The following is a 21,189-nucleotide window of genomic DNA, read 5'->3' on the forward strand; positions in this document are numbered from 1 at the left end:
CTCACTCCTCTTCCTGGCAGGTACTGGAAGACAATGGAATGCCCATGGATGATGACCAGTATGCTCAGCTGACTGCAAACATAGGATATAAGAAGGAAGGGATGAGTTACCTGGATTTTGCAACAGGACTTGCAGGTAACTACCCACCGAGTGCACACCCTGCCGGGGCCGTCTCCCTGTGTTGGCACCACAAGACTTTCTGAGCTCTGCCACCAGGCCATGGCGGGGGTGAAGGAGCGCACAGAGAGATGGGCAGAGTTGCTTCTCAGACAGGAGCAGATTTTTTTGTCCCGTTTTTTCTGACTGGCCTTTCCTTTTCATTAAGTTAAGCTGAACTGTGAGTGCAGAGTTTTACCTGACAGAACCTTCTACAGACTTAGGGCACAGGTGGCTTGTCACATTTACTCCAAAGCCTGTGTGCCTTCAATCACACCTCATGTCCTTTACGATTTTCCCCCAGAAATAGATGCTGGTTACCTGTAATTAATGACACCCATGCACGGGCAAGACAAGTGTCTCCCTCCCTTCTAGCAGATAAGGACACAGAGATTCCAAAAGACTTGCCCACAATCACCCAGCCACTGTCCCTCCCCTCTCCCTGCCCCCAGTGGTTGTCGGGAAGTTTGTCTTGTACAGTTCAGGGCCCGAAGCTGGGTCCTCCCGTTTGTCACCTGTTCCTTCTCCTGCTCTCCTGGCCACACACCTGGCAGACAGAGGAAGGGCATGCAGCCCCCTGCCTCTCTGCTGTGTCCCCTCTCCTCTCCTCTCCCTCCACTCCACTCTCACCGGTGCTGCTTTCTCATATGTGAGGGAAGTTTGGGTAGACAAATAAACCCCCTAGAAAAGCTGCAGAAATCATACAAATGTATCACTGGAATCTTCTCCTGTTTGGCCGCAAATGAACTACAGCCTGCAAAGGGAGGAGCCCGGAAGGCCTGTCTGCGTTTTGCGTCCTCCCTGAGCTTGGTCTGGGGGATGTGCTGGATCTCCATTGGAGAGACTAGCCGCTGGAACTCCTCACTAGGCAAATGCAGAGGCACCCTGCAGCACCCCCAGACGTGCACCTCCGTAAAGGGAGGGGGCTCCAAGAAAAGGGCAAGGCGAGAAGCCGTAGGAGTTTGGAAGTTTGACATGTTCTTTGGGTATATATTTCGACATTTTTGAAGGAAAATGAAAAGAAGGAAAAGGAATCCACACTTATTTCAGCGAGTGCTTCCAGGGTACCAGGTGCATTCAGGTTTCAGGTGAGGAAGTTGGGGCCCAGGGTGAGTAGTCGCTCCCCTGAGATCCCAGTGCAGATGGGGACTTGACACAGTATGTTGACTGCTCTCGGCTTCCTCCCGCCCGGCCTGTTCCATCCCCCTTCCTCCTCCTCCTCACCCTCCATCAGTCCTGTATCCCCACATGGTCAGATGTCGCGGTGGAGGAGAGGATGGAGGCTCCCGGGCAGCTCCAGGCCAGGGTTCCAGGGTGGGCATGCAGGGGGCAGGCGAGCAGCTGGGGAGGTGTTATCTGCCAGGCGTAGGAACCCGAGGGGCCACTGCAGGCCCAGGTGGAGTCGGGCAGAAGCCAGGTTCAAGACAACCTCAGGACGCTCATGAGCGCAGGCGCTCTGCCCACCGTCCACCTTGCAGACCATCCATGGGGATGGGGTGGTGGCAACATATGCAGAGAACCATGTCTAAAACCAAGTCCCAGGTTTTTAGCCTGGCGTTCGACAAGGCCATGCTCAAATTATCCCAACCTGATGGAAATGGATTGGTTTTTAAATAGAGGTAACATGTCCTTGCTGAGTTTTAGGGGACAGAGAAGGCATAGCTCAGTAATTAACCAGCTGGGCTCTGGAATCAGATGGGCCTGGGTTCAGCTGTTTGATCTGTGAGCTCTGCACCCTTGGGGAAGTCGGGGAACCCCCTGAGCCTCCATGGCCTCCTGTGTAAAGTGGGCATGATAATAGATTTCCTTGTGAGTAAACACGGCGTCAGAAGAGAGTCTGCCTCTCGGGTTGTTGAAAAGACCGAGCACAGGGTCTGGCAGCTGCGTAGTCAGGAAATGCCTGTGGAATTAATGAATTGGTTGAATCACACATTCCTGGGTGTAGGACGTGATTCTTGGAATTCTCATTCTCAGCCGCTGGAATGGCGGGATGAACGAGGGATGGCCCTGCCCTGGAGGAAGGATGGGAAGCGACGCGAGAGCGCGTACGAGGGCACAGCGGTCAGCTGTGCTGGGCAAGAGCGTGGCCGACGGACGGCCTGCAGAGCAAGTTGCGCTTGTGTGACAGGGCAGGGAACTGTGTGCAGTTCGCAGGGTTTCTTTGTGTGGAGGGTTCCAGCAGGACTTGGGACAGGAAGAGTTCCAGTGCTGGAGCAGAGGTCGGCGTGCGCGCCACTGATGGCAGTCTTCTGACGTATGTGATTGTTTCAGGTGCAAAAAGGAGTGAGCCGGGAGTGACTCCATGTCAGACTCCAGTTCCTTCAAAAAGTAACTTGGACAGCTGTTTGATGACTGCTGAAGAATGCCTGAAACTTTTCCCCCAGAGACTGAAGAAATTCTTCCCGGTAAATGATGACAGGTCTACTGCTTGGCTTATCTGCCCCCGCCCCCAACCCCCACCCCCGGCCACTCAGCCAGCTTGGGCGTGACCCCTAGAGCCCCATTTTGTCCTGCTCATCACCGGACACAGGGCGCTTCCCTCCACACACTCAGGCTGACCCCTTCTCCCCTTCCTGGGGAGGGGACCTAACTCAATGATCCCCACCCCTCCCTGAAATCCCTCCCAGCTGAGACTTTGACAGGTCTGCCTCTCGAATGCCTTGGAGAAGTGAGGAGACTCTCCTCACAAGTGAGGGAGGGGCAGGAAGGGCTGGAAGACCAATTACAGAGACTTTAGGATCCGTTCATCCATTCCATCCACTCCAGTCATTCACTCACCCACCAAAAAAGTGTTGTACACTTACTGTGTGCTGAAATCTGCTAAATGCTGAGGATGAAAGATACGAGCCCCGCTCGGGAGCTCAGTCCAGTGCCTCCGAGATACAGATGGTAAACAGACACACCGTGATTGGCTGTCGTAGAGGGAACTGTAGCATGCTGTGGGGGCACAGGGAAAAGACCCTCTTAAGGAGGGCTTCCTGGAGGAGGTGACCACTGAACCAACTCTTAAACCCTCAGCAAGTGCTGGGCAACAAAAGAAGGGAACAAACAGTGGAAGAGGGAGCTTGCACAAGGCAGGTGGCAGGCAGGTCATGGGCTTTAGGGAAAAGCTCACGGCTCGGTATGACTGAGGCATGAGCTGCAGGTGGCAGTTTGTAACAGATAAGACAGGAGAAATAGCAGCCACTCAAGCAAAGGCAGGTGCAGAATGGCATCTGGTTCTGTGGTGAGGAGTAAAAAGGTGATTATAATGTGAAGGAAGATCACTTGACTAAAGCCGCCTGCCTTAGCTACAAAGAGGGCGGAGGCCCCAGATGTGCGGAAGCAAACACATCAGAGGCCGGAGGGGTGAGTCCAGCAAAGCAGGGGTGGGAGCGCCCTGGGGTGCAGCTAGTGCTGAGGGGCAGAGGCAGCCCGAGTTTCCCGTCCTCTGGACCCTCTTCCCCTCACTGAATACCAGTGGGAAGTTCATTTTGGTTACCAAGCTGCCATTTTCAAACAAATAGATTTGTGATGACTGTCTAGCTGGGATTTGTAGGATGTTCCGACTTTGACCATTTTCTGTCCAGCTGGCCAACCGTGAATCCCAATGCTTCGTTTGAAAACGTGTGCTTACAGACATGCAGAAGGGTTGGCCCTCATGATTTAATCCCATCCAGTGTCCAGCCAAGAAGAGCACAGAGCAGGCCGGGTTGTCTGGCGGTTGATAGCCTGGTTCTCCGAAGGAGGGCTAGAGGGAGAGAGGGCAGAGGAGGAAGCAGGAAGGCACCGGAGCAAAGGGTCCCTCTGTGCTGGTTAGCAGAGGGCCTGAGTGGCTCCGAGGGGTCCCAGGCCACCGCCCTCCTGCTGCCCTGCCCACCGAAGCCCAGACACCTCTTTCCGGCCTCTCCCAGCGGGGGTTAAGGGGAGAAGTAGAGCTCCATGCTGGCACCATTGTTCTCCTACCTTTATTAACAGTGTAGCCTGGTTGCAGTATTTCCTAAGATGATCTTTATTTTAAACAGTTAAATCATTGATTCCACAAATGTTCACCGACACCCATTCAGTCCTGCAAGGAACTTAGGATCTAATGGGAGAGACAAAGTGCACCCCTCATTGCAGGGTCTGTGTGTTCCATCCGAGGGTGCAGGTCCCCTGAGTCCCCTGGGGGTTTGCTCATTGTCCCCGCAGGTTGTGGAAACGGGACCAAGCATGAGTGGGAAGGTACAGTCACTTTACTGACTGTATTGAGCTCTTATTCATGAGAAATACATAAACATCTCTCCTCATCAATAATGAAAGAAAGGAAAAAGTTGAATTCGTTTAAAATACTGCTATTGCTGCTGCCGCCGCTGTTTGCCTGGCAGCCTTGTAACCAGGAGTCCGCCTCGGCTCAGTTAGGTTTGCAGACGGCCGCAGAGTCCGCTGACTTAGCCACGCACTCGAAGCCCAGGCCAACGACCGTAAACAGTTGAAGGAAACAATTCATTGTGACCAAATAAGCGGCGATTTTCCTCCCTGACTATGGAGAGGGAAGCGGGACCCGCTTGGTGACCTAGGGATGGGTTCTCTGTGGCCCCTGTGGGTTCACCTTCACCCCATGACTCACCCTCTGGACAGTGTCTCTGAAATTCGCATGTATCCATGGATTCATGCACATTTTTCAAAACAAACAGAATCAAGAAACCCTCGTTCAGATCGGATCATTCTATACGTACGTGTCTGCAGCTGCGCTGTTTCCTTCATCATCTGTCTTGGACATGTGGCCTCGCACAGCGGTCAGGCGGCCCCGTGCTCCTCACACGGGCCCTGATCCTATCCACCTGGCCCACGGGCCCCAGCGCTGCCCTGGCCGTGGCCTTCTGCTCCGGCTGTGTCCTGACCCTCTCCCCCTCCTGTCACTCCACACTCTTTCTCACTTCCTGTGTTTGAACATTCTGTCCCTCTGCCTGGATTGTCACTCCTGCCCCTTTGACCAGCTCCTAACCACGCGCAGCTTTCCCAAGTCCTAGGCCCTTCCTCTGGGGTCCGCTGCTGTGTGTTCCCCTTCCAGCGCTCAGTGGGTGTGGTAGTGTAATTCGATGAGACCCAAGGACCCAGTCTCCCCTGAATCATTCACCGCCATGACCCGCGTGCCCTCCATGGTGCCTGTCACATGGGAAGTGATGGATATGTAGTCACTGAGTGAACAAAAGACTTCACAGTACGTGTCAGGCAGTGAACTAACTGAAAGGTTATAACTGAAAGGTTATAAGGTAGCTGTGAGGATGAAAATAAATGAGGCCATATATGTGAACTCATTTGTTTTCATCCCCACAACTACCCTATCCAATCGGTGTTAGCATTCCCATTTCATGGATGGAGAAACTGAGGGTGAGAGATGGGGAGATACCCAAAGCCACACCTTTGGTAAGTGTCATAACCAGAATTGAAACAACATCTGTTTGATTCCGAAGTCTGGGTACTACCTAATACCATGAAAAGTCTTCCTTCTGGGAAGCTGAAGACTGAAATTTGGGGAACAATTACAGTTTTAAATTTGTGCAGATTATGAACATGGGGTCTCGTGGCATCTAAATTGTCCCTGGGGTCCAGGGATTGAGGCTGGCACCAGAGCACTCTTCTCACAGTTTTCAGTCTTTTACTGCCTTGTCACACCGAATCGCTGTCGTTTGCTCCTGTGCCTTTATCCCTGCTGGGAGAACCTGGTGTCCGGGGCCATGTCGCAGTTATCAGCATGTCCCCGTAGATAGCAGAGTGCTTGGCGTGTAATAGGTGTCCGGGGAATATTGCTGCTTGCTTCATCCCCAGCAACTTCATTGCACAGATCTGTGTGAAGCTCTTGGAGCTGGAGCTGTGGCGGGAAAGGATGAGAGCCCAGGTCCCCGTTTACCTCCTAGAGAGGGAGCAGACGGCGGACACACAAATCTCCAGTCTGTCAGGTGGGGACAGGTGCTGTGAAGAAAGCTAAGGCAGGGTGAGACGCCCAGGACCAATCAGGTGGTGCTGTTGTACAGAGGGGTCAGGGAATGCCTCCCTGGAGAGGTGCAGAGGTGGCAGGGAATTCCCGGAGGCGCCCAGAGGCAGGCTTGGCATTAAACAAAAGCAAAGGGGCAAGGAGGAGCGAGAGGAGGGCACAGGGCTGGAGGTGCCTGCGGCCACGGTCGGGGTGGGGTCAGACCCAGAGAGCTATGGAGAACCACTGGGTTGAGAGGAAGAGCAGCATGTGCTGACGTGAGCTGCTGTGAGAAGAGGATGGGGCAAGGGTGGGAGTGGGCAGCCGCTGTGAGCTCCCTGCAGGAATCGGGGCCTTGAGTGCGGGTGGAGGTCCTGGACGCTGGGGGGCGCGCTGAAGGCAGAACCAAGGGACCTATTGACAGCTTGGTTGTGGGTGTGAGAGCAAGCAAGGAACAGGATGACTCCGAGGTACCTGGTCTGAGCGAAGGACAGAAAGGCAGAGCTGCCGCTTCTTGAGGTGGGAAAGACTGGGAGAAGCAAGCTGGGGCAGGGCCTGGGGCTAGGAGTTTGACTTTGGCCTTGTTTGGGCTGAAAGGCAAGAGGAGACGTCCCAGAGCCTTTGGAGGTGTGAGATGGGAGGTGCAGGAAGAGGGAGCCGGCTGAATAGAGAGACCGGCAGCACATAGATGGGCCTGCAGCCCTGAGAGCAGTGCCACTGGAGCGGAGGCCATCAGCTGGTTACGCGTCTGCCAGCTGGATGGGGGTGTCACTGGAAAGCAGAGGCAGCATTTTAAATTGCTCCCCACAGTGACTGCACATATTAGGCGCTGAATATTTTTGGTGAATGCATAAATGAATGACTACAGATAACGTAGGTCTTCCCAGAAAATCCCCAAACCTTCTCATTAGACACGTGAGGCATAGCAGGTCCTGCTTTACATTACAAATGCCTCTTATGGCAGACGCTGGGACTTGATCAGGTACCACTGGAGATGAGAGGTGTTGGGACCACATCAGCAACTTTTCAAGCTGAGACCCGGGAAGTACCTTGGGGGAAGCACAGGCGTGGGCCCAGACAGAGCACGTGCAAATCCGACTGCCAGGCGCGGGGCACGTGACCTCAGGCAACAGCAATAGTAACAAACAACCTTTCAGGGAGCTTACAAAACCTGCAAAACACTGTAAGTGCTTTGCGCGCATTAGTCTATTCAATCCTCACAGCCACCCGTGGAACTAGAGGTTATTCTAACCCCCATTTTACAGATGAGAAAATGAAAGAATGGCGAGGTTATGTCCTCACATCTTGTCCAAGGTCACGCACTGCTAGTAAGTGGCAGAGCTGGGATTTGAAACTCAGCAACCCGCCTCCAGAGTGTGCCCTCAGTCTTGCAGCACGGCCTCTCAACCTACTGGCCTCTGCTTCCTCGTCTGCAAAATGGAAATCCCTGTGCCCTCGTGCAGCACGGCTTGTGGAGCAAATGCGCCCGTGCACAGTCCTCGGGCCCGGCAGGCACACGGATCTCAGCCAGGCCTCAGCTTCCACGAGGTCATCAGACGCAGCACCGGCTGCTGAGCCCCTGGGGGTGAAATCCAGTGTGGCGCTCGTTACCCTGCAGACACTCGCAGACATTACGCAAGTTGGATGAAAAGTTCCAAAGCCAGATTTTTATCTGGTCCAGCACTCTTTGTTTTTCTTCTGGTGCTGGTACCAGAAGCATGGAAGGGACAGAAAGGTCTTGTTTGTCCCTGTGCTGAGCTCTACGTGAGAGATGGCACTGGAGGGCGTGGTGTGGAAGGTCTGCCCCATCCTCACTTTGGAGATGAGTCGGTTCCCCCGGGGTTGCCGGTGCGCGGTCGGCAGCGTCGGGAGGAGAGCTCTGACGTGTGCGTTCTGTTTCCAGGACCCCTACGCCGCCTTCTTTAAGATGGACACGGACCTGAATGGCATCGTCAGCATGCAGGACCTCCACAGATTGCTGGAGCACTTACAGTTCAGCCTTAAAGACGAAGAGTTTGAGCGTTTCCTGGGCCTGCTTGGCTTCAGACTTAATGTCACCCTAAACTTTCGGGAATTTCGGAATTTGTTTGAGAAGCGACCACTCAGCACAGATGAGGCACCTCAAAGACTCATTAGGTAAGAAGGTGGCGTGTTCAGTGTCTGGCACATCGGCTGGCCTTGGCCCCCAAGGCCAAAGGCGGCAACGACCTCCAGGGGCAATTATTTTGTGTACTTAGTTCAAGAAAATCACACAAGGCGTATGCATTCAATGTAGAAAGACTAGAAAACAGATCAGAAGACAACCTGATCTAACCACCTGTTTTTGTATTTCCAGTCTGTGTGTCAGTCCAGTCTTTTCTCTCTGTGCATAAATATATGCCTGCACTTACCTGTCTTTCTTTTAATAAATCTGGGGTTAGCCATGCCAGGTGCTTTGGGAGATGCAAGAACCACTTCCAGCCCTTTCTCTGGCACTGCTGCACCCCGACTCCCATCCCCCCCAGGCCGGCCTCACTGGCAGCGAGGAGGAGAATCTGCATCCCGCTGAGCTGTAACTCCCTTGGCCTACTGGGCTTTCCCTCAGGAAGAGCGTACACTCCCTGAAGCAGTAACAGAGCGTCCCATCTAGCCCGGTACATGACCCAGTCAGCTCCCTGGTAAGATCTGCTCAATGCCGACATTCATGCACGCAGTAGCCATTCAGCCCCTCCTTGACCAGTCATTCTAATACTAACCTTTGTGAAATGTTACTGTCCCCTATGATGACACAGAGGCGTGTTTTCTGCTACAGAGACACAGCACAGTAGTGACATTCACTGGGTTGTTTTGCCCTTGAGGCTCTCGCACCCTCAGGGATACCAGACAAGCACCCCTTTTACCAGGCAGGCGCAGCCCGTGGAGGGGAGCCCCTCAGCCCCTGTCACAGGGCCAGACTATGTGACACTTCACCAGGCTGCAGAAAGCCCTCTGGACTTACACTAATTTTTCCCCCCTGAGTTTGTTGGGTTTATTATTATTTTTCTATACTTAAAATCAAGCAAGAAAGAGGCTGTAGTCTGTTCCTGCAGGAGCCAATCGTGTAACACGTGAGCCGGACACCTGCTTCCAAATGCTTAGGTTCTGAGGACTTTTCACTTGAGACTTGATTGCTTAGCATTAAAACAAAACAGAAAATATGCTGCAGAAAGAATTTTCTGGCAAGTGTGTGCAGAATGAACATGGAAAATTTCAACCATAAAACACAATCTTCTCATTCAAATGAGTCAACTTTCTTCCTTGTATTTATTCGTGCGTTTATCAAATATTTACTGAGAGCCGGCCGTGTGCTAGACTTTGCCCCAGTTCTAGGTGCTGCAGAGATGAGGAAGACAGACTCCCTTTGAGAGGCTCCCACTGGATGTTGGACAGGTACAAACATAAAGAGCTACGCTGACATTCAAGGTCGTCTGAAGGGTCGCAGGCAGGGGAGAGGCTAAGCCTGCCCCAGAAGCCTAGGAAAAGTGGGGCATTTGAGTTGTGTCTTGAGGTATGGGTAGGAGTTTGTCAGGTGCAGGCTACCAGAACGGTAGTTCAAGGCCAGGGATTAGCATTTGCAGTGTCACAGAGGTGGGAGTGTCGGGCACATTCAGGAGATGGGGAGAGGGTGCGTGTGCAGAAGTGGCATGTGTGGTGAGGCATGGTGGGAGGGGCCTGGGGAGGGGGAGGGCCGCTGCAAAGGGACTGGAGAGCCAGGCTGAGATGTCCATGCATGAGTTATGGTAGGCAGGAGAGGATTTTATGTCACGCAGTGACAGTGTGCTGTGGGAAGATCCTTCGGCAGCCCCAGAGTAGAGGATGGTTGTAAAGGAGGAGAGGCTGGAACCCAGGGAGACCCAGATTGGGCTCCAGTGGTCTGGTGGAGAAAGAGCTCTGAGATGTCAAGCAAGGCAGTGCTTTAGAAAGCCACACACCCTTCTGTGGCCAGACCCCCTGCCTGTGCTTTGTGGAGACACGCCCTGTGGTACCCCAGCAGCCCTGCACAGGAGGGCATTACAATCTGACCTTCCAGATGAAGGAACTGGGGCCTAGAGAAAAGTTAACGACTTGTCCGGAAGCGCCCAGGTGATGGGTGGTGGGGCAGAGATTTGAACCCAGGGTGCCTGATGGGAGGGGCCGCTTTCTCTGCCTAGAGACCTTGCCCTCCTTCACGGCCCCCAGCCTCACTCTCCTCCACCAGCCAAACCTGACGCCATCCTTTACTGGAAGCCATCCTGCCCTCCCTCTGCCTTCTGGGACTTGGCTTTTCACCGGCATCATCGAAACACAATACTTTTGAAAACTTGAAGGGTTCATAACTTGGTCAAAGTGAGGAAGACATCTTGTTTGCGTCATAACAGCAAAACATTTTCATTTTAGATATATAAATACTAATTAGAATAAGATCCAATGACCCTGTCTCATTTCTACATTATTTATTCCCGTGCAGTCACCTTATTTAAAACACACCTGCCTTGTCCGTTTATCTGACAACCTAAGTCAAGTACATTTTGGTACATGTCATAAAAGATGAAAGAATACTGCCATGTGTTTTTTAAGCAAAATTAGATAGTCCAGTTTCTTGTAACGAAATATTGTATGATCAACTCCTTCCTGTTGAATAAAAATACCAAATTTCCCTTTTGTTCTTAGAACTACGTTACTCACTCATCGAGAGCTTTGGTTTATATGGTCAGTTTCACCATCGTCAGTGGAATCAGGAGTGCTGTTCTCTCTCCGCATGCATTTCCAGGTCACCTAATAACTGAAACATCTTCCTATCCCAGTCCTCTTCTCTTTGCCCTTTGGGCAGGAAGCAGGAATTCTGAATTTTCAACTGTGTTCAGTGAAAACGAACAAAGGACTACAAAGATGGTGTCACTGCGTCTCTTACACCTTCCTGAAACATGCTGTTACACTTTGGGCAGTCAGCAAACTGCAGGCTGATAAGGTCGTGGTGACTCATTTCAGCATTATATCACTCCGCTAAGCGGTTCCATCATTTTTTTGTTATGATTATTTTAGTCTCTCTGTTTTGGCCTAGTTGGAAACAATGAATGAATGATGATTGAATATTTCTTAGGATAAGGCAATAGATTTGGTGAAATTAAAATCACGATCACTAAGACCACATATTGTATCACAGATATACAAGAGGGTTCAATGGAACCATATGATAATTGCAAGATAGAATGAGTTTTATTTCATAAAGAAAATAGCTCTGTCTTCTCCGCCGGGAGCAGCTCTCCTGCCACAGCCCCTCACCCCCTGAGAATGTGCGCCTGCGCCAAGCTTGTCTCTACCCCCTCCTGAGAGGTCAGGAGCACCATCCCAGGAGCAGCTTGGCAGCCCCACAGACTCTGACCTCACTTATTTCTAGCCGCAGCTTCCAAACCAGCACCATTTCAAGGGACATCAACACAGCAGCCAAGTTCACTGGGGCTGGGGCTACCACAGTAGGGGTGGCTGGTTCTGGGGCTGGAACTGGGATTGTGTTTGGGAGTCTCATCATTGGTTATGCCAGGAGCCCTTCTTTGAAGCAGCAGGTCTTCCCCTGCGCCATTCTGGGCTTTGCCCTCTCAGAGGCCATGGGCTCTGTTGCCTGATGGTGACCTTTCTCATCTCTTCACCACGTGAAGGAACCGTCTCCACCTCCCATACTTCTTTCCCCCGTGTCTTGCCTGCCCTGTATGTTCCTTTTCCTATACCTCCCCAGGCAGCCTAGGGAAAGTGGTTGGCTCAGCATTTGACAAAAGGAAGACAAATAAATACTGTATTACCGTATTTTGCCGTGTATAATGCGCACACACATTTTGGGCCCAAACTTACAGGGAAAAAAATCTTTCATTTTAATTTTTTTAATTCAAATTTTTATTTGTTTACATTTAGGTACTTGTTTTTGTATTATAAAGGAATTTTAGCATTTATTTTTTAACATATTATGGTACAAGAAATTTTATGTAACAAATGATGACAAAACATAAGAACAGATACAAGGTACAAGAAATTTTATGTTCGGGTAACACATTTACGATATTTATACATCATAGAAAACCAAGAACTCTTTGTCGTTGCAAGTTTGTCATAAGTTCAACAAAACCAATTATCGTATTCTAGGGTATTATTTTGCATACGGATGTCGTTATTGATTTCTAGATACACTTTTAACTCACAAGCATAAATAAAAGAATTAAAAACATTTATATAGATACGGAATTACCCATTATAATGCACATCCTTATTTTTTCATTCACAAATTTAGACAAAAAAGTGCACATTATGCATGGCAAAATACAGTAATAAGAAAAAAAAAGAAAAATTGTTTTGTTCTTTGGAAGACCTCTAAGAAAAAATAAAAGTCATGAATGCCAATCCTGTTCTATTTCTGGATGACACAGAATTGTTATTTCTTCCTTAAATATTTGATACAATTCACCAATGAAATTGTCAGGTCCTGGAGTTTTCTTTGTTGGAAGGATTTTAACTATAAATCCAATTAATTTAATAGGCTTTATATGATCATTTGGGGTACCTAGTCTTTTTTTTAAAGATTTTATTGGGGAAGAGGAACAGGACTTTATTGGGGAACAGTGTGTACTTCCAGGCCTTTTTTCCAAGTCAAGTTGTTGTCCTTTCAGTCTTAGTTGTGGAGGGCGCAGCTCAGCTCCAGGTCCAGTTGCCGATGTTAGTTGCAGGGGGCGCAGCCCACCATCCCTTGTGGGAGTTGAACCGGCAACCTTGTGGTTGAGAGGACGCGCTCCAACCAACTGAGCCATCCGGGAGGCAGCTCAGTTCAAGGTGCCGTGTTCAATCTTACTTGCAGGGGGCTCTGCCCACCATCCCTTGCGGGACTCGAGGAGTTGAACTGGCAACCCTGTGGTTGAGAGCCCACTGGCCCATGTGGGAATCGAACCGGCAGCCTTTGGAGTTAGGAGCATGGAGCTCTAACCGCCTGAGCGGTTTTGGGGGGGAGCCTACTGAACTTGTTGATTCTGTAACTTTATGTTTTTCATCAAATTTGGGGAGGTTACAGCTATTATTTCCTCAACTTTTAACTTTTTTTCTGTACCAATCTCTTTCTCCTCTCCTTTTGGTATCCAATGACATGAATGTTAGATCTTTTGATTTCGTATCACAGGTATCACATAGTCCCTAAGGCTACATTCTTTTCTCTTGTTGGTTTCTACAGGGATAATATATTCTTTTCTTCTCTGTTGATCAGATTGGATTATTTCTGTTCTTCTATTTTCACATTCACTGACTCACTCCTTTGTCATCTCCATTCTGTCATTGAGCTAATCCAGTGAAAATTTTATTTCAGTTGTATTTTTTAATTCTAAAGTTTCCATTTGGTTTCTTTCTTTCTTTCTTTTCTATTTTTTTTTTTAAGCTTCTGTTTCTTTGCTCAAAACTTCTGTCTTTCCATTTATTTCAAGGACATTCACCCTTAATTTCATGGTTATAATAGTTGATTTAAAATATATTTTTAACATCTGGGTCATCTTGGAGTTGCTGTCTAGCATCTTTTACCTTGAAAATTGTTGGAATTTTCCTGGTTCTTTGTATATTGAGTCATTTTGGATTGTATCGTGGGCATTTTTAATATTATGTTATGACATTCTGGCCCTGTTCAAATCCTCAGTAGCGTGTTGATTCTTTTTTTCTTTTTTTTAAACCGGCAATCAATACAGTTAGTTTCAGACTGCTAGTCCTGACTTGCCTTCTGTGGTTTCAACATCAGTTTAGTTTTCAAAGCCGTTGTAGCTCTATCTAGCCAGCCCATGTGTGCAGCTCCCAGGCGCCAGTTTTAACTACACAGTCGTCAAATTCTCAAAGCTTTTGCTGTACTGCTTCAGAGTTAGTTTCACCCGTGCACATCAGAGGTGAAGCCGGAACTTCCTGCACAGGTTTGAGCGTCCCTTTTTCCAGCTCTCTCCTTCTATGATTTCTCCCCATGCTTCTCAGCTTCTGGCTGGAAAACCTTAGGTTTTAGCTTATCCATGCTGCTGTGTGTTTCCCATGACTGGGTCCACTTCCAGGGCCACAGGGTGGGAGAAAATAGAAAGGAAAAATAATAAGTGGATTCTCCCAAGGCTCTGTGAATCACGGGGACTGCTTTTCCCATTTCCTCTGGTTGGAGAGAAGAGTTTCAGTTGTAGGTTCCTGCTTGGCCACTGCTATTGCTGGCACCATTACAAAAGTACAAGTTTTGTAACCAGACTTGCCTGGGATCAGGACAGAGAGTAAAAGGAGACGAAAAGGGGGGATTCCCCCACTTTCCTTGCACTGCAGGGGCCCTCCTTCCTAGTTCTTTGGTCTGAAAAACAGGCTTTCTTTGGAGCTTTTTCTGTCTCCATCCGCTGCACAGTTCCAGAATTAGGTCTCCCGTGAGCCTAAGCTGGGGATACAGGAGGGAAAAAGCCCGTGAAACTCAGCCTGTATCAGTCCTTCTTCAGGTCTTGACGTCCCTGTCCATCAGTCGCCTGGTATTTCCTTTTCAGTGTCCTCAGAGCGTTAGCTTTTGTGTTCTGTCTAGTTTTCAGTTGGAATCAGTGGGAGAGAATGAGTGAGTGTGTCTCCTTCTTACCTGGGACTGGAAGCATCTCAGGACTCCTGCCCTGCCTACACTGCTGCTCCCCGATGTCACACAGCTGTCCCCTCATCACGCCGCACAGAGCCACTCTCTGGCCGTCTTAGCTGAAGTGTCCCCTCCTGCCCATCATTCTCGGTCACACACAGTGTCTGAAGTGACCAGATTCACTCATTCTCCCAGTGTTTGCTGTAAGCTTCCTGCCACCACAGTGCGAGCTCCTTGGGGACATGGGCTCTGGCCACACTGCTCATCCCAGGGTCTGCAGGACCCAGAGCCACTCATCACACAAGCGTGTATGTATTTGTGACTTACAGGCTGGCTCATAGGAAGCCTCCATCTGATTGATTGTCAGGATTGAAAGAGCCAGGCAACAGGACAGGAAATAAGTAACTTCTGGCAAAGGCCACAGGGAAACCTCCTGATCTCTCTAGAAGAGACAAGTATATGACGTGGGGTAAAGGAGAAATGGATGGGAAAATCAGTAGGAGTCCCTGGTTTGAGCGTGGGTCACTAAGAAAATAATCAAACCTTATGGCCTAGAAGAGAGAGATTGGGCTGCTGGGGGCTGTTTGGATATGTGCTTAGATGGTGAGGTCAGTTTGTGGTGTTGGCTTTGGACAGAAAGAGAACATGCTGCCCAGGTTCTCCTTGTGAGCACTTTTGGGACGTCCAGGTGAGCCCTGTGGGTGCAGGTGGGATGTGGGAGGAGCCTGAAGGTGGAGGCGGGGGACGTGCACCCTTAGGCCCAACAGTCCTTTCAGGCAACACTTGTGAAAATGCAGCATGATCCCGCCAGGCTTCCAAAGCCTTGAGTGTAAAGCGGTGATAGAGGGTTAGACAGGCTGGCTGGCCTTTGGATCCCTTCCCAGCCGGGAAATTCCATGATTCTGTGAAGTCCGGTAGGCAGTTGGGAGATGGAACGGAAAAGCAGGTGGGGTTATAGTATTAGTGTGGTCTGGACGTGGGTGGTAGTGGGGCCGTCAGGAGGAGTGGCCTCTCAGAAGAGTAAATACACTTCGGGTGGAAGGAGAGAGAAGGTCAAGGGCGGGGGGAGCCAGCAGGGCAGGAGCATCCCCTAGGGCTGAGGACACACGGGGACGAGGCCGGGTGGACATGTCCAGCTCACGGTGTCATTTAAAGAGGCAACTAGAGAGGAGAGAGGTGGTTCACAGTGTCACGTGCAACCAAAAAGTAAGCGAAGACCCTTGGATTTGGCCGTACATTATAGAAGAAACTGGTGAATATACAGACTGGGGGGGACCTCCCTAACGGGAGCGGTGCCAGCCAGCTTTCCTGTGTACCCCACAAGTGGGCATCTGCCAGGAGACAGAACGAGGCTGGGCGAGTGCTCATTTGGTCCATTTCAGCAGTGACATGGGAACAGGGAGAAGATCCTTCCTCATCTCAGCTGGTCCTCAGTTTTTGTGTGCCAAACCATGGGAGTCAGCTTTTATGTAATTCACCAAAGAAATACTGCTTTGAATGAGAAAGACGCTTTCTATGTGATACATGGGTCAACAGCACAGTGTGGGTTTCTGGGGTGACGATGGTCGCCAGGAACCTGGTGACCAATGGGTGCTGGGCACTGTCGGTCACCCAGGAATTTGAGGGGTGCTCCAGGATAGCTGTCAGAGACTAGAGGGATTTCTTAGGCTGTATTTAAAGGAGAAGCCACAGGAATTGCAATTATTACTGCTTAATTTTGATTCCAGTTGCTGTGGCTGGCTTGCTGTGTGCTTTTAAAATGTGTGACCATAGTGGAATATTCCAGGAGAGCCCCTCTTGTAGGCAGGAGCCGCAGGCTTCACTTCCCCGGACCTCGCACAGTGCCTGGTCCTCCTCATGTTGACCTACAATAGACATGCTAAGTGGTAAGGGGACCCTCAGCACAGTGCAAACAAGAGGTGGCCCTGACCTCTACGAAACAGGGGCTCTCATGGAGCCCTTCTATGAAGAGTGAAGTTAAACGGGGTGCCGAAGCTGAGTCCTCGATAAAAAAGGGAATGGCAGTGGGAGAGCCTGGCCGCGGGCGTAGGGAGACCTGACTTGGAATGCCAGGACGCCGGTCCCCGCCTGTGCAGTTTTGGCAACTATTTAACCTCTCTTCCCCACGGCCTCCTCTTCTGCGAGGTGGCGAGGTAACGTCAGCACCGTGTGGCGAGTTCCTGGCCCCCGCTGCTCATGGCAGGCGTTCGCAGGCGTTCGTGGTGGCCGTCATCTCCCTAGAAACGCACTCAGTGCTCCAGCCCCTGTGTCACACGCGCCAGGCCGTATTCTCAGCAGCACCTCTCTGAGGACAACACAAACCTTTGGCCTCCGTGGTGTGGAGCACACAGATCCCCTACATTTTCTCAACTGGCAGCGTGCTCGTTGCCTTTTTGAAAAGGGAAACGTGGGACTTGTTTGCTGTCCCCACCCTGGTTTTCCCAGGTCCCCTGAGGAGAAATTCACACGAGGGTCTATATGGGGCCTTGGCCAGGAGTCCCTCGAGTCCCTCTCATTCACCCTCAGGCAAGATGCACTAATCGTCCAGCAAGCCTGTGAAGAGTGTGGCTTCTGAGCATGCGCGCAAATGTGGTCCCATTTCAGGGACCACAGGGACGTGTACAGTCCTTTGGTTTTGCTGGAAGACTGTCTCAAGTGCTGTAGTCTCCAAGGGAAAATGTTGGAGGTACACAGCTGAGCATGGGGAAGCCTGGGCTCCCGAAAATGGAGTCACAGATGCCCCCTGGGAGCAAGGCAGCTACAGAGAAGCAGGGCTCAAAGGTTTTACAAGTTTTCACACTCCCCTAATGTGTTTTAGTGAACAGAGGAATCCAGGGCACCGCAAATTCCTTCAGCCATAGTCTTCACTGCACCTCGCTGTGGCCTAGCCATGGCGGTGAGCACAGGTTCTTATTTTAAATGTCTTCAGTGCCCATAGTCCTGTGTGTAAATAAACAGAATTTTGATCACTTTCCTCCTTCAAACCTAGCCTTTGAACAGTAGCCGAGACTGAGAAATCTGTCAGCCAAGTCCCCCCATCGCTCCTGACCTGTTTCGTTTAGTCCGCTTGTCACTCCAACTTGTAAATGCAGAAATGAAACTTTCTTAGTTGTTTTCTTCCGAAGACACTTAACGTAATATTATGTTTTTCTCCTTCTGAGAAGAAATGAGCCCTTTTTGTTTTGTGACCCTGCAGAAAAAGTTGAACAGCATTTATCTGAAAATAAACAGGACTTAGAAAATTTAAAGACTTCCCCACCATGCAGTTGGAGCGATAAGACTTTATTTTAAGAATTAAGTTAAACCAGATGTAAAATAACGGACTTTAACGGTATCTTTGAAGCAATAGGTGTAGGGGACCCCCTTGGGAGATTGAGGAGTCTATTATATTTAAACAGTTATTTATTTAATTTATTTGTTTTCTTTAAGATCAAAACAAAAGATCACGGATTCAGAACTAGCTTGCGAACAGGCTCATCAGTATCTTGTTACCAAAGCAAAAACCAGATGGTCAGACTTGTCTAAGGTAAGCAAGTGATTCTTTCCTGCAAAGGAAAGGAAATCTGTTTCAATATTCCAAGGTTCCTGGGAAGTCAAGCTGTTTATGGTTAGATCCAGTCGCTGAGACGGGAAAACAACCTTGTAAACCCAATTTGGTGACTCCTTTTATTCTTAAAATACTTTTTCAAAATAAATCCTCACATTCAAGGTCAAATGACTTATGAAAAATTGTGATTGTACTAGGAGTTCCATGGGCAGAAATTCCCGGCTTTATCTCAGGTTTGACATGAATTGAAAACTTAAAAGCGTAAGATGACGTCGTACTTATTTTTACACAGTTACATACATGCATTTCCAGGAGGTATTTCCTCCTGTCTTGCCAAGATAGCAGAAAGCACATTCTGGAGACAAGTGCCCTCCGTGTGCAGGTGTGTGACTTCTGATTCTGGTGTCGCAGTGGGAAACAGTGTATCAGTGACGATGCAACAATGACCGCCGTACCTGCAGGACAGCAGATCAGAATGTGCAAGACCGGGTGCCTCTTGAACCTAAGATGTGGGATCTCCACCTCATGATGGAACACAGTAATCCCTGCTAGGAAGTATTTTCACGCTGTGTCATGGAAGTATTTGCACATTATCATGAAGAAGCTCTCCACTTGGTTTCACATGGTCCTTTCCTTTCTGGGTTTGCTCTGTCTCGGCCTGGCCCCAGTGTGAGGTTCTGTCTTAAGTCCTGTTGGCTCCTGGGCTGCCTCTCCCCAGCTCTTTGTTCTCTATGGTCGACTGTGCTGGTCTCGGCCGACAAATCAGGCCGGGCTTCCAGAGCAGTCTCTAGGCCGAGGAGTGCAGGGCAGGCTCCAGGCTGCCAAACGTGACCAAGGCAGTGCATGCCGGTGGGCGAGGACGGGACACGCTGTTTGCCATCATCTTCCCCACCCTTTCTCCCAGCTTCTCTGGCCTTCAAGCTCACTCAGCTCTGACCTAGTAAAGAAAGAGCAGCCTTCTCCCCCGCCTGCCTCCCCTCTCAGCTGGCCCCTCACAGGAGCAGTCCCCTCCCTGCGGTCTGGCTCCACAGACCCACTGCTCTCCATGGTGCTGCTCTCTGTGGACCCAGGGATGCCCGAGGGCCTCTTCCAGGGCTGTTTCCAGCTTCATCCGGCCCCACTTGGATTTACTGATCACGTATTGACGGCACATGCGTTTGTACCACGGTCACTCTGCTCCCGCCTCACATTGCTCCCAGGCCAGGGGAGGTGACAGTCACCGAGCAAAGGCAGATGATTAATAAAGCAGATGGACACTGTGGGGAAGGTGAACAGGCTGGGCTCTTAGAGAGAGACAGAGAGCTGTGTGTGGAGGTCTCGTTTCTGCCTAAAGTCCACCCTCCTTGAAACGCTTCCTCCCCTGGCTGCGTGACGCCTGCCTGGCCTCCTCCCTTCCCTGCCCTCACCCGTCCTCGCGGGTCGGGTGGTCCTGCACGTGGACCCTCACTCCTTGGAGGGCGTCCTCCATACTTGCCTCTCCACACCTTATTCCCACTGCCTCTCACGACCATCTTTACCCTTTATGTTCTGTGGAACCCCAGACTCTGTGTAGAGGAGGCAGGGGGTCCCAAGCGCTGTGCTATTAAACCAGCAGCCTCAGGTCTGTCCAATGGAAACCTCCCTCTTTTTTAGAAACGAGCCTGGTGGGAGTGTGGGGAGGGGTGGAGACACGAAGGGTTCCAGAGGGAGGAGAATCAGCGGGTCTGTAGGGGTGTGTGGAGGAGGGAGGGAAGGAGCCACTTTGTGCAGAATCCAGCCCATGCACCACACTTGTCCCCTCACGGACCCCACACCTCCCTGGGACCCCACAGGACCACATGACCCTGCACATTTTATTATTATTATACCGGATACCTCTGTCACTCCCTTGGTGTATTTTCAGTAAACTACTGAAGAAATTAGTTCTGAATTCTAAACCTACAGAGACTACGATAAGATTAGCGGTATCCACGATGTACCACCTGGTGATGAGATAGCTGCTCGTAACATGAAATTTACCACCTTAACCATTTGTGTTTCAGCCGTTCCGTGCTGGTAGATACATTCACATTGTTGTGTTATGTGCTGCCAGCACTGAAAGGCACTTCCAAATCCTCCACACCTAATTTTTTCAAGCTCAATTTAAGTTTTTAAAGTTGTGACTCTACAGTAGAATGTAAGAATAATATTTACATAGGTATTTTAATGTATAGGTATAGGTTTAAGTAGTCCCCACGTGTCCCAAAGTACACCCCACTGTGTTAACCACCCTCCAGATGAATGTTGTCAATACTCAGACCAAGAGGCGGCATACTTTTTCTGTCGAGGACCAGACAGGAAATGTTTTTGGCCTTGTGGGCCAGAGGGCTTCTGTCACAGCCGGTCACCTGTACCGTTGCAGCACCTGATGCTATCAGGCTTTTCAACTGTTTCCTGTCTGGTGTATGTGCAACAGTGTCTCACTGCAGCTTTAATTAGCATTTGTTAGTTGCTAATGAGATTGGGCGTCATTTTGTTTGTTTATTCATCCGTCAGGTCTCCTTTCCTGTGAAGTGCCTGCTTGAGGCGTTTTACAGGTTTCACACTGGGCTGTCTGTTTCTTTCTCTTTGGTCAGTAGGAACTCTTGCTATGGTTTGGCTACTCGTCTTTGGGTAAGTGTTAGGTGCTGCAAGTATCTTTGCCCAGCTTGTGTTCTGTCTGCACCCTTTTTAAATGATATCTTTTGAAATAGAAGTTCTTTTTTTTTTAATGTGATCAAATTTATTAACATGTCCGGTAGGTCTTATTTAGGAAATTGTACCCTGAAGTCAGAAGATACCTTACATTCTCTTTGAGGAGCTATAATTATGGTGTCACCTTCCACATTCAGGTCCCGATGTTTCTTGTGTCGTGAGCCAGTCTCCAACTCCAGCTGGAGCTCCAGCTGTCCTAGGACGGTGCCCTGGAAGGTCCACCCTTCTCCCCGGGCTGCAGCATCA

The 21,189-nt window shown here is 50.0% G+C and overlaps 1 protein-coding gene across 2 annotated transcripts in view; it reads left to right on the plus strand.

The window, feature by feature from the left end:
• The window catches only part of EFCAB6 (EF-hand calcium binding domain 6), a 225,564-nt gene that overhangs the window by 137,407 nt on the left and 66,968 nt on the right, over positions 1-21,189 (plus strand). For both annotated transcript variants that reach the window (XM_081061342.1, XM_081061341.1), the window contains exons 18-21: positions 21-135; positions 2,428-2,561; positions 7,995-8,227; positions 18,114-18,210. In XM_081061342.1, coding sequence (XP_080917468.1) covers positions 21-135; positions 2,428-2,561; positions 7,995-8,227; positions 18,114-18,210 — 579 coding nt within the window. The remainder of the gene's footprint in view (positions 1-20; positions 136-2,427; positions 2,562-7,994; positions 8,228-18,113; positions 18,211-21,189) is intronic.

The sequence above is a fragment of the Rhinolophus hipposideros genome (assembly GCF_964194185.1).
Source record: "Rhinolophus hipposideros genome assembly, chromosome: 9".
NCBI lineage: Eukaryota > Metazoa > Chordata > Mammalia > Chiroptera > Rhinolophidae > Rhinolophus > Rhinolophus hipposideros.